General features: G+C 41.1%; 1 protein-coding gene and 1 non-coding gene across 2 annotated transcripts; both read right to left on the reverse strand.

The window, feature by feature from the left end:
• Window positions 1-2349: 2349 nt before the first annotated feature.
• On the reverse strand, window positions 2350-10219 carry PSMC1 (proteasome 26S subunit, ATPase 1). Its single transcript, XM_027458157.3, has 11 exons — window positions 10117-10219; window positions 9807-9860; window positions 8942-9038; window positions 8425-8549; window positions 7743-7928; window positions 7424-7552; window positions 6708-6804; window positions 6370-6559; window positions 4883-5034; window positions 3245-3399; window positions 2350-2660 (listed from the first exon to the last, which is right to left on the reverse strand). The coding sequence occupies exons 1-11, from the start codon at window positions 10117-10119 to the stop codon at window positions 2526-2528; spliced, it is 1323 nt and encodes a 440-aa protein (XP_027313958.1). The 5' UTR covers window positions 10120-10219; the 3' UTR covers window positions 2350-2525.
• A 2557-nt stretch (window positions 10220-12776) lies between these two features.
• On the reverse strand, window positions 12777-12847 carry TRNAG-CCC (transfer RNA glycine (anticodon CCC)). Its single transcript has one exon. It is a non-coding gene; the product is annotated as a tRNA-Gly (tRNA).
• Window positions 12848-13076: the final 229 nt, after the last annotated feature.

Raw genomic sequence — 13076 nt, forward strand, 5'->3', positions numbered from 1 at the left:
TACTTTCTTTTGACCCAAATATAGGCAATCATCATGAGAGAAGTAGAAGTCTATTCTGTATTTAATCCTCACCAAAGAAGGTAGAATAGTCAAAGCATGACTCTCATTAGTAGCTTCAATTCCAAGAATCTTTAGGCCAGCTTCTAGAGAAATAACATGAAATATGGTAACAATTTAGCAATATAATTGTTATACGTTTATTTTGTAAAACAGAAGATGCTGAAATATGTAAAAGACTGCATTTAGCATTCCTGCTCAGGACACCCAAATACTCAGAAACTAGATCCTCATCTGAAATAGAGTACCTGCAGCTACTGAGTACCTGAAACTGTTTCAGAGATTTTGGTTTGGTTTTGTTTTGGTTTGGTTTTTAGAAGAAAACAAACAACTGTCACTAACAGCACTAAAACAGTTGTGGGTCATCCAGCTGGAGAGATGATTACATAGAAAACTGTGGCTGGAGAAAGTCACACAGCCTCTAGCTAATTTTTGCCTAATAGTGGCATAGCACAAGATACACACGTTAGTTTAGGCTGCACTTCATTTATTCATCTTTGTTAAAGTATTATAAATGTTACAGGGAACATGCATAATTTTTAAATAACAGTGCATATTCTAAGAGCCTTAAAATATCCTGGTGATTGCAGGTGATGCTGTTTTTTCTATAAAATAACTTTTTTTCCCCAAAGCTTAGTTATCTTTAAAATCCATTCTTCTTTCCAATATGAGACCTTCTGAATTGGAGGTAAGAGTTACTTAGTGTATTGAATGGTGACATCAAAAAGTATTTTTTTTTTATAATTTGCTTTTGCTCTCCTGTCAAAGCAGAATGCCATTTCCTCTAAACACCTGGAACAGGCGTGGAAGTAGGGATGAGGGGCAGCATTTTTGTGCTCCTGTGTGTGTCTCGTCTTCGATCACCTTTCTATTCTATGTGATCCTTCCTCTGGGGTCTTTCCTCTCTTTCTCTTTTGCACAGCTTTTCCTGGTGCCTCACTACAGCTGCTTCCTTCACTTGGGATGGTCAGAGGCTGCTTACTCAGTGGTGCTCCTGGAGTAAGTCTTGCCTTTTAATTCAGACCCCATGAGATTTTTTTGTCTCTATGGTGAAGTTTTTGATTTGAGTTCAGAAATGTTGGAGAAAGTGGTAGAAGTTAAATTCTGCTTTAAAAGCTAAACATTTGTCAAGTATGTATCTTCTTCAGCTAATGTTGTGGTAGTCAGTGTACCAGAACACAGTTCTTGATCTTGTTTAATACCTTTCAGCTTTCCTTGTCAGTTCCACCAGCCTCTCTGTGGTTGTTGCTTCAAGCCTGCCTTACCCGCTGTGTCCCAGATAAAAAAGAAAGCCTTGTTTACTGCATGTTCTAAAGCTCTTGAGCCCAACAAGCAGAGATGAGGCCTCCTGTCATGATTAGAAAGTGCTTGCCTAAAAAAGTGCTGGCTTTTTGTGAGTTTTCCAGGGAGACAGATCTCATAAGATTTACAGGAATGGGTAATAAACGGTGCTGTTTTTTTCCTTTCTCCAGATGAAAACCAGCTCTATTTCAGGGTTCCTGTCACCCAGATAAACATTCCCCTCATATGTAAGATTTGTTTTTAACAATGAACCACAACTTTAACATGGAAAAACAACATCTCTTGGCCTTGCTGCTGCCATTGTTGTTAACAGCACTGGCAGTTATCAAAGGGATTGCTTTATGTGTAACTAACTTCCAAATTTCTGTTACTGTCCAGATTTTCTTCCCACAGAAAGTTTCCACAGCAAAGACTGTGCACTACTTAATTGCATTCTGTATACCAAACTTAGAGCTTTTAGTTTTATATATATAAAACTATATATATATATATGTGACAACTTTTAAAATCAAGCATGTAGTGTTTGGAAATAAATGAGAACTGCCCTTTGTTAATGGTACAAATATTTTACCCAAACAGATTACTCAGTGACATTAGTGTAAAGACCTAAATAGATCTTGTTTTTGGAAGCACAAATGTTAGATACAGAGTACATTTCAGTAACAGATACACTTTAAGGGTTTAATTTTTTCATTAATTTTTATGTATATGTTACTTAGGAAAGCGAGGTACTTGGAGGTGACTTTTGTACTAGTTAGTTAGGCATGACCTGCCCTCCACCCAGGGTTAAAAAAAAAAAAAAAAAGGTACTCTAAGAATAGAGGCAAGTTGCAGTACTTGTACAAGATGGCCCTGCCTAACAAGAACAGTGGTGAGGAACCTCCCGATGTGCTCTTCGCTATGCACGGGGGTGTGCCAGCACTTCTTGGTGGACACAAGCCTGACTAAAGCAACAACAGTGTAAGTAATTCTTAATTACCACGAAAGCAGTTCAGTTCAAATAAATGTTTTATTGGGAAACAAAGTGTTACACTGACTGAAAACCACAATCCACCAGAATTTAACCTCTTCAGGAATGAGAATTATCTAGACTAGGTGGTTTTACACACAACAGTCATCTCAACCAGGCAAGAGTTTCCAGAAGTTCCTTAACAGGCAGAGATGACTTAAAGATACAGTCCCTCGGGGGTTCCCTCCTGCTTCTTATAGAGAACGTTCTCTTTCGATTTTTTGAAGTCTTCATTTGTTACTTTCATTCGCCGTTCCCTCAATGCCATCAATCCAGCTTCTGTACAAATTGCCTACAACAGAGAAAGCAGAAAAAGTTACTGGTTCTGCAGCTACTTCAAACAACACCTCAGCAGACAGCTAGAGCTCTATGAAAAGGTTCACCACAGGCTGTAGTGGTAAAGATTATTAGCAAAATTAAAATTAAGTTTTTCATACTGTTTAGTAGTGCTGAAGCATGTAACACAACCTGGATAAAGCCAGATGTCTTCCCATAAAGTAGTATTTCCATGGCAAAAAAAAAAAAAAGGAAGCTTCACAATAATTCCATTTCCCTCCTGCCCACAGAACAAAGGCATCCAGCTCTTAACAGCAGACTGTTACACTTTTGCACTGGGATGACAAAAACTTAATGCCGTGGTGGTAACTCTAGCAAGAGCTCTGTTTACTTCAGACATAGTCTGCTTGTCTGAAACTTCCTAATCTAGAATTGTATTTTTATCTGTGTGCAGCATTGTCTCTAAAAAACGCTTCATATGCTGGACTGTTTTGCATGATTAACAATATCTTGGATAGTTCCGCATGATTCCATATAGGTTTGGATACAGTTAAACTGGGGATTTAGGTTTTGAACTATGAACAATGGTGATGTACACACCTTAATATCTGCACCGCTGAGATCGTCTTTTGCCATAATCAGCTCATCCAATGTCACATCATCTGCCAGCGTCATTCTGCTTGTGTGAATCTGAAAGATTCGTTTCTTGGTCTTCTCATCAGGTAAAGGGAACTCTATTTTCCTGTCGATACGTCCTGCACAAAAGAAAAGTTTGCTCTTAGTTGTTTGTTGATGTTGTGTTCTTTTTTGTGCATGCTTCTACTGGAAAAAGAGCAGGAAGAACATTTCATACTGATGGTAACTATCTTCATGCCAGAATCAATCATGTCTTACAGTAGAAAGTGCAATCAGACAGTTCTGTTTGTAACGAACACAAAGGTGGAGCTGAAAAGAGATGCACTGGTGCTTTGTAAAAGCCTGTGTAACTGCAAGTAAAAGGCATCTTATCTGGGAGGCATGAAAAACCATAGCTTCCTTGAGTCATGTAAATATAAGAATAATTCATCATACCACAGAGAAGTGTTAATCCAATACCTATATTCTTGTAACACACTTCATTTTACTGAGATTAAATTTAGCTCTGAAGCTAAACAATTACATTTAACTCTGCCACATACACACAAAAACGAGTAAGTTACTGTGGCAACATGAACCCTTCCAATATAATCTTCTCAAAAAAATGTTAGAAGTATTATGTAGCACTGTAAAACCTATATGAAGAAAGAAGGCTTTGCATAAGTTCTGCTGGAAGTTCCTGCCAGATATTTCCTGAAGTCTGTACTGCCAGAAAGCTGTTGCAGCTCCTATGCTTCCAACATAATAAGCATTCCTTTTAAAGATATTTTCCATCTCTAGATCACACTTCTTCTCTAGTTTTAGTCTTTAGTAAAAGGGGTTGATGGTACCATGTACAGTATTCCAGAAGAATACACACACTGGTAACAGAGTTTACCAAGCTGCCAGAAGTACCATGGTTGCTCAAGCAATGGTAACTAAAATACATGATAGGTATAGGAGGTTTCTTTCCATTTAATTTCAGACCACCCTAACTTGGCTTTTAACATCAGTACAGTATTTTCTGCTCAGTTCTCAAATTGCTTTTGATTTGGAGGGGTAAGCCTAAGATGGGGACAAAAACAGCTTGTTGAAAAATCACACCTTGGCAACTTCATACTGTGGAAGTTTTTCTCTAAACTCCTTGGTTCCATACAGTCTACTGACCCCTCAGATGCATTATCTATCAGATTAATCTAGAATTATCTTTGCTCTCTATTTTACCTGTGTTACTTAAGAAGAAAAGTATCTTTACAACTGCTTCAATATTTCAGATTTATTCAAAGACTCTACCAGGAAGCTTAGCTTATTCCTTTGATCTCTCTGTGGCTTTCAAATTTCTCATTTAAAAGACACCGCATGTATTTATGCGGGTTTTGGTACATTTTTACTGGCCATTTAAAAATAGTATGTGTGTCTGTTCAAGCTCTGGGCTCAACATGTAACACACATAAAAATAAGACACTATTTCTCCCTGACTAATCCCCTGTGACTGAGTTCTGATTTTAACAGATACACCAGCATAGATGGAAAAGAGACAAACCACTGACATGCGTTCTTTTGACCAGCCCATTTGTTTAATAATCTGTGTGACAAGTCCTTTCACAGGGGGAAGTCTCTTACCTGGCCTAATTAGAGCTGGATCCAGCGTTTCTATTCTGTTTGTGGCCATGATAACTTTAACGTCCCCACGAGAGTCAAATCCATCCAGCTGGTTCAGCAGCTCCAGCATTGTCCGCTGGATCTCTCTCTCACCACCTGAATTTGAGTCATACCTTTAAGACAACAACAGAGTCAGAAGAAGCACTATGCAAATTTAAGAACATACTTCACATTAACTGCCACAAATACACAAAATGGCCTTTTTAAAATGCCCATGTTACAACAGAATTTTAAACATTCGCCTATAGAACGCAAAAGGCAGGTTTTCACAATCTAATTGTAACATCTAGATAAGCATAGAGGCACTGATCTACTCTTGTAGCTGTGGAAAATAATAGCAATTACATGAAAGAAGTCTGTTCTTATCCAATGTCTGTAATATAGTTGGAAATCTCATTTATCCTTAACAGATGAATAAAAATATAAAAGAAAAAAACCACTAATTTTTAAAAGGACATGCATCCAAACTGGAAGAAAATAAAGCCTGACAGTTGTTTTTCCCCTTATGCATACAGGTACAACTGTATGCCTTTCAGCCTTACTAATGCAGCTCCTAGTCTTACTCTGCCCTTACTAAAACCAGGGGATGCAGTGCTGTGCTTCGTGCGTGAGTCACTTCACTCTGCAAATACCAGACTAGGTACTCTTCATACAGAAAGCCTCATCCATGTTTAGGAACAGTCTGAAGCAACATAGCGTGTATGAAAAATTCTGAGTGTTACCCACTTCCCCATCAGTCCCATCTGTTCTACATATGCTGAAATACACGGGGCAGAAGCTCCTTCATACTGGAGATTGAGGGTGGCAGCTGTGTAGTAAGATACATGAGCATCATTTTGTTTATTTAAAGGAGAACATATGACTGCTTTAAGGACTAACTGAATTGGAGAGCTCCAAGCAGCCCAAGGAGTCTTCAAATAAATACAGCTTGGCTACAGGCTGTACAGCAGCGTAGCTTGACATAAGCAATGCTGATCAAATTCCACATCCATGACATTACACTCTTAACTTCCCACATCATTCTAAAAACTTAGTTACAACTGTTCAGTTAGCTATTTAGAAAGGCAAACAACACATGGGCATACTCAGTGTTAAATACACTAAGTTACTCTTGAATCACTAAAGCCAGTTTCTGTGTTTGCACTTGCACTGAAAGCATGCCAGACGCTTGCATGGTGCCTCTTCCAGTGCAAGACACTGTGTCATGAAACCACGTAGCAAGAGAAAAGAGGTTAAATCACTGGTCATACCTATTTAACGTGAAAATGTTGTGGTTAGTCTGAATATTTGACCTTTTACTTGTCAAAAATTGCTTAAATGAAAAATAATACAGAAATTGTAGCAGAGCTAAGAAACAGAGTATCAACATGGTTGCAAAAGACTTTCCAGTAAGCCTTTTACTGTCCTTGGCAATACCTCTGTGTGAAGTGGAAGCCAGAACACCGTACCTCTTTGTACCAATGGCATCAATTTCATCGATGAAGACAATGGACGGAGCATGCTCTTCAGCTACACGGAACAGTTCACGCACGAGCTTTGGACCATCACCCAAGTATTTCTGTATAAGTTCTGAACCAACAACTCGCAGGAAGGTCGCTGAAGTTTGGTTTGCTACTGCTTTGGCCAGTAACGTTTTACCTAATTGCAAAGAAATACTGTAATTAGTCTGCAGGCAAAAAAAAAAACCAACAAAACATCAAATTTGTGACAGACTGGGCAGTGGTTTAACACTACCCAAGTGTAATTTATTTTTCTTGTGCTAGCTTGGTACAGAACTCCAAGATACCTGTGCCAGGCGGGCCATACAGAATGACTCCTTTGGGGGGCTTTATACCCATCTCTTCATAGTATTCAGGATGGGTGAGGGGAAGCTCCACAGACTCCTGCATCATGACAAAAACAAATGTGTTTTTATAAACAGCGAGCACTCTCCACAGAAGATCTGTGGGGTTCTTCAGGACTGCATTAATAAAAGTAAGAAAGACAAAAAGAACGCAAGTAATTGCAAGGCAGACCTTGAAAAACATGCGTCTTGGTTGCCTGCAATTCTAAAGCAGGCAACTATTCTATCTAAATAGATCTTCGTATTGCTTCTCTTCACACGTCAAGTTGAAACAACTAAACTGCTTCAACCTAAACACATGATGAATTTAGAACTCAGCAGTTCCTGGCTCTCAAACACGGGTGGAGTACTTCAGTGGGCAGACTTTCCTTAACTGATGCTTTCCAGTATGAGCTACCAGATGCTATGGATGAATGTTTTAAGCACATTTATGATTTTGGATGTGTATCCAAAGCAAAAGAGTTGAGTTGGCTGTTTGACTGAGGGTGTTGGTTGATGAGAAGCTCAACACGAGCCAGCAATGTGCACTTGCAGCCCAGAAACCCAACCGTATCCTGCAACAGCAGAGCCCATTGGTTCTGCTGTTGCTCCTTCAGGCTCCTGACCTAACAGCTATGTTTATAGTTCACTTAACAGCACAAATTAGCACATCAGAATACCTTGATTTCCTGAATCTGGTTGTCAAGGCCACCAATGTCAGCATATGTTTCTTGAGGAGCTTTCTCAACTTTCATCACAGTAACTAGAGGATCTGTGTCATCCATCAGGACTCCTATCACAGCATGAACCTAAGGCAAGCATTAAGAGTTGTTAAAGTTAGCAAGCAGCACTGATACAACATCAAACCAAAACCCAACATCCATACAGTTAGGTGCGTGAAATAAACGGCAGTAGCCTCAGACCCTGTGATCCTCAGAACAGAGGCCAGATAAAACGGCAGAAGAGCGTGTGCTTCTTTTATCATCTCACATAACTCACCTTATGATTTAGCAGAACAGAGCAGCCAGGCTCCAGCAAGTCCTTGTCCACAAAAGACAGAATACTGACGTAGTGTTCTGATCCCACTGAGGTGGACACAATAGCGTGGTTATCATCAATGATCTCCTCCAAGGTACCCACAGACATCGGTGTTCCCCTCAGATCATCCACCTTTGATCTTTCCTCCTGTTGTCAAGGAGAATTCAAGAAACAACTTAAGAACACGGGCAAAAACATTACAATTCATTAATTTCTGGTTGGGTCAGAATTTTGAGTATTACCTTCAGCTGAAGTATAACACAGTTAAAAGCTGACAGCACATTTGGGAATTTCATTGTATTAGTCAATTAATTTTACAAGCCAAAAAGAACAGAACTAATTTTTGCTATTGCTTCACTGCCCCAAAAGGCATAAAAGCACAGGCCAGTAACAGAATTCACAATTATTTTAGTCCCATGGACACTAGTATATGGATACACATAGTGAAAATATTCTTTCTTCCTAGAAATTTTCACTAGAAAAATACCCTACCTTCCAAACAGTAACTGAGATGCAAAGATTTTAATACAAGTAATGTTTACATTGACTCACACATTCATGGCACTCTATTTCCATTGCTTCTGTATGAAGCAGATTACATTAGAGCACTCATTTTAGTATTAATAGTTCACTCAAAGCTCACCTCTTGTTTTTCTTCCAAAGGTTTCATTTGTTCTTGATTTCTGATAAATTCTTCCTCCATTAACAGGTAGTCTTTAATCCTCTCTAATTTCAACAGTTTGAGTCTGCACTGTGTGTGAGGAGTCACTGCAATCACAAGTAAAATTTTAGGTCAAGATTGACCTAATTCATCCATTAACCATTAATTCATCATCAGAATTTCTGCTTTACTTTCTGACAATACCTTCTATACAAACAGCAATCAGTAAGTGACACCATTAAGTAAATCTTGCCGCACTAAGTTCTGATAAAAAAAAAAAAAATTAAATGCTATTTCCCCTACTTTTCTCCTAATTTCAATGTCTGTCTCTTAAATGGGAATCCATGGAATGCATCTTGCATAACAATCTTATTTTGTATTTTTTAAGCTTCTATGAAACAAAACTACATCTGGCCTTGTAGTTTAATCACTTGTGTCCCGGGCTGTACATACCGCCACATCTCGGGGACAGGACTGCCGGGGCAGGCAGAAAGCTCACCTAGAGGGAGTTTGCTGGCAGCATCTGGTCCCTTTGTCTTCTTCTTCTTTTTCCCCACTCTGGTTGGAACTGGAGGTTCATATTTCTTCTTCTTGTCCTTATCCATAAAGGGAATTTCATGGTGAAAAAAAATATCAGAATAAAAGCAATGAAAAAACACACGCAGAGGTTAGGTACACAGACTGAGAGCTCAACTTCAACTGAACGACTACATAACACAATTGTTTCCTTTACGATATGGAAAAACAAGCCCCAAAGGAATAATAATCTAAGTAGTACTAAGAAAAATTTAAAATTTCTTCTCCTGCTTATTTTAGGTTTCTTCCATTTTCAGGGAACACAGAAAGCTGAAACCTGAACTAAATCACAAACAACTCATACATGAGAGGATGAGGAAAACACTGACCCTGAACACTTCTGTTGTGTTTTAATCTACATGTAACATGCCTTCAGTTTGCCAGCTCATATACAGCTCACCACACACAGTATTATACTGCCTTTTCCTAAGGAAACTGACCTCTAAAGTTCCACGACATTACATAAAGACCTCATGCAAACACCTGTACGGTGCCATTTTCAAATCAAAACCAGTTACTTAACCACCACCTTAAAGGCTTTCCTACCGCAGGCAGATTTACAGGGCTTTTATTTTTATGAGTAAACTTCTGTGGCCAAGTATTTTCAGTTTTCCTTTCCACCAAAGTTCCCTTTTCTATTTTTGAACAGCAACCTACTTTCTCCTGTGTGCATCCAGAAGCGACAAAACATTTAATGCAAACAAACCCACACCGTGAGCAAAACCCACGGCAGCCAGCCCCTGCAGTAGCACTGCTATAGGAAAAAGGCGTTTGTTTGTTTCAGTTACCTTGTCATCCTTCTTGCCACCACCAGGACCGTGCCCTCCGCTTTGACTCTGACCCTAAATAAAATAAATTAGGATAAAAAAAATAAAATCACAGGGGGCAGATAAACGCGGAACGGCAGCAACCCTGAGGCCCTCGTTTGCCGTGACTCGGCAAAACGGCAAAACGGCAAAACGCGCCGAGGGCTCCGGGGAGCTCGGGGGGGGCTCCGCGGTCCCGCCGGGGCGCTGAGGGCCGGGCCCGGTCCCCCCCCACCCCGAGCCCGGCCCCGCCGCGGCCCCGGCCCCATCCCCGGCCGCGTCCCCCCCTCACCATCTTCCCTCCGCGCCGCACCGGAAGCGCCGCGCCCGACGGCAGCCGGCAGGGGACAGGGCAGTGGCGGCGCTACGGTGCGCCGAGAGGGACAAGCGCCGCCGGCGGGAGCGCGCTGTGTTCGGCCCGGCCGCCCCTTCAGGCACCGCTGCTGTGTGACTTTTTCTGGTTTTCTTAGCGGAAGAAACGTCCCGTGACAGCCAAGCGTGGTGCTTTGGGCAGTCTGGGGGCGGCAGCTGTTGATTAAAACGAGTGGAGCGGTGTGCTCTGCCCCTCAGTGCCAGAGACCGAGGAGCTTCCAACACTCCCTTCCCTCAGGAGATGTTCAGGAATTCCTGCGCTTTATTCACGTCAGAAACAGAAGCTCCCAATGCCCACTGCATCGCATCATCAACCAGCTGACACAATGCTAATATCCATAAAAACGATACTAAATCTTGTAAAATTATATTAAATCTGGATGCATTGGAAAAGCGTGTCTTAGTCTTCCTTGTCAGTCCAAGTGACCTCTCCTCACCATGACGAGAGGGGGCTTTTCTTGAAAGTTCAAAGCCCTCTGGTAGTGCTGTGCCACAAGTGGAAACCTTTGTGTTTGCAGCTCTCCCCTGCTGCCCACACCTGATGGAAGCCGTCCTGCTCGGGTTGGTGTCACGGGAGGAGATTTAAATACACCACGGTGACAAAACTGCCAGTCATGTCTTAGCCTTGGCAGACATACTGCAAAGTCTGCTCTCGGTGTGTGCCCTGGTGCTGTGAAAACAGATAAGTGAACACTACAGAGAGTAGCCTGAAATATGGAAAGAATCATAGGGTATCCAAGTTGGAAGGGACCCGTAGGGATCATCAAATCCAAATCCTGGGTCCCCAAGGTTTTTCCCCATAAATAAATATTTTTTCCCCCATCTCCCCCATAAATAAATAAATCATAGAAGGAACAACAACAACAACAAAAGAAAAAAAACAAAAAAAAACAGAGGTAATGTTTTGCAATATTGATGGAAGGATCTTCTACTGGACCTGTGCCTAAACTAGCGCACTGAGTACTGCCTGCAGCAAGCATTTCCAGAGTGCTACTGGTACAGGTTGTTCTCCACCTGTAGTGTGAGCTACCATGTGTTTTGATTGTTCCAACAATATAAACAGGAATTAACTTTGTGTATAAAAAGCCAGCAGCTCTTCTTCCAAAATTCTGTTTTCCTGTAACATTTTTTCCATCTGTGTTTTCAAAATAAATGAAGGCAACCAACCTTGTTTTACAGTTATTTGCAGAGAGAGTAACCAGAAAACCTTCTCAGTAATGAAAGAATGGAAATACAAATCAAAGAAAGTGAGATTTTTTAAATGTATGTCTAGGAATGAAATCTAAATTTTGGGAGCTCTAACTGCCAATAAAAAAACATTGTGGTGAATTTTCTGTTAGCACTCCTTGCTGTGAGCAGATCTGTGTGGGAGTGCAGCAGCAGAGGAGAAAGAGTAGTAAATATTCTTTGAATTTGTATTCAAAGTTAGTCTTTTTTTTTTTTTTCTTTCCCCAAGACCCGATGCTTCCTTTCATCTCTCCCATCAGCTACTCAGTATAAAAGCACAGAGTTTTTTTCTTTTAAGAATTGCTTTTCCTATAAGCAGCCGTGAAAGAACACTAGTGAAGTTTTCTGGAAATCCCCCAAGTAAACATACTACCTGTCTGCAACCTTCCTGGGGAAAAGCTGTAGAAACTTTCAGTGTTTCCACTGACATTCTCAACAGTAAAGCACAGACTGAACACAAGCATGTGCTCAACCCAGAACCAAACGCCTGTTTGGGGTTGAGCCTGTTTCCCACTGCTTGCACACACAGAGCTGGGCACAGCAGCCCCGTCCCTGTTTTGGGCCCACCAAGTTTGCTCCCTACCTGTCCCCTGCAGCACCCAAGTGCCTGCCTTCTCTGCAGGAGCAGTCACTGTGCTTTTGTAACACATACTGTATGGAATTTACTGTCTTACAGGATCATACCTGTTTATTTGTTTATTTTATTTATTTAATCTTACACTGTAACGCTAAACGTCTATCCTCTCACTAAAATATATACACCTGTCCTCTCTTCAATCTCACTTTAGATTCAGGTATACCCATATTTATTTACAATTATACCTGGTAGGACTGGTTTCATAGAATTATAGAATCACTGAGGTTGGAAAAGACCTCCAAGATCACCTGGTCCAACCATCACCCTACTACCAATGTAGTCCCTAACCCATGTCCCTAAGCACCACGTCCAACCTTTCCTTGAACACCCCTAGGGACGGTAACTCCACCACCCCCCGGGCAACCTGTCCCAAAGCCTGACCACTCTTTCTGAGAGGAAATGTCTCCTCATTTCCAACCTGAACCTCCCCTGGTGCAACTTGAGGCCATTCCCTCTAGTTCTATCACTAGTTATCTGCTAGAAAAGGCCGACCCCCAGCTCCCCACACCTTCCTTTCAGGTAGTTGTAGAGAGCAATAAAGTCTGCCCTGAGCCTCCTCTTCCCCAGACCAAACAACCCCAGTTCCCTCAGCCACTCCTCACAGGACTTGTGTTCCAGGCCATCCACCAGCTTTGTTGTCCTTCTCTGGACATGCTCCAGGGCCTCGATGTCCTTCTTGTACTGAGGGGCCCAAAACTGAACTCAAAAAGTTATCATGCACCGCCCGGGAATCGAACCCGGGTCGCAAGAATGGGAATCTTGCATGATACCACTACACCAGCGGTGCAGCTGTGATTCATATTTCTTGTCACTTCTTCTTATAAAACCCAGATTTTAGTGTCTTGTAGCTTAGCAGTCATTTGAAATGGGAGAATTATTTCATAAACTCACCAGAATGGTAGGAGTGTGGGGTGAACCTAAAAGCTCAGCTTTGCATTTCTGAATTCACAAGACACATCTGTGATAGCAATCTGGTTTTGTAGCTTTTATAAATATTAGGAAATTACATATGAGAG

The sequence above is a fragment of the Anas platyrhynchos genome, chromosome 5 (genome assembly GCF_047663525.1).
Source record: "Anas platyrhynchos isolate ZD024472 breed Pekin duck chromosome 5, IASCAAS_PekinDuck_T2T, whole genome shotgun sequence".
Taxonomy (NCBI): Eukaryota; Metazoa; Chordata; class Aves; order Anseriformes; family Anatidae; genus Anas; species Anas platyrhynchos.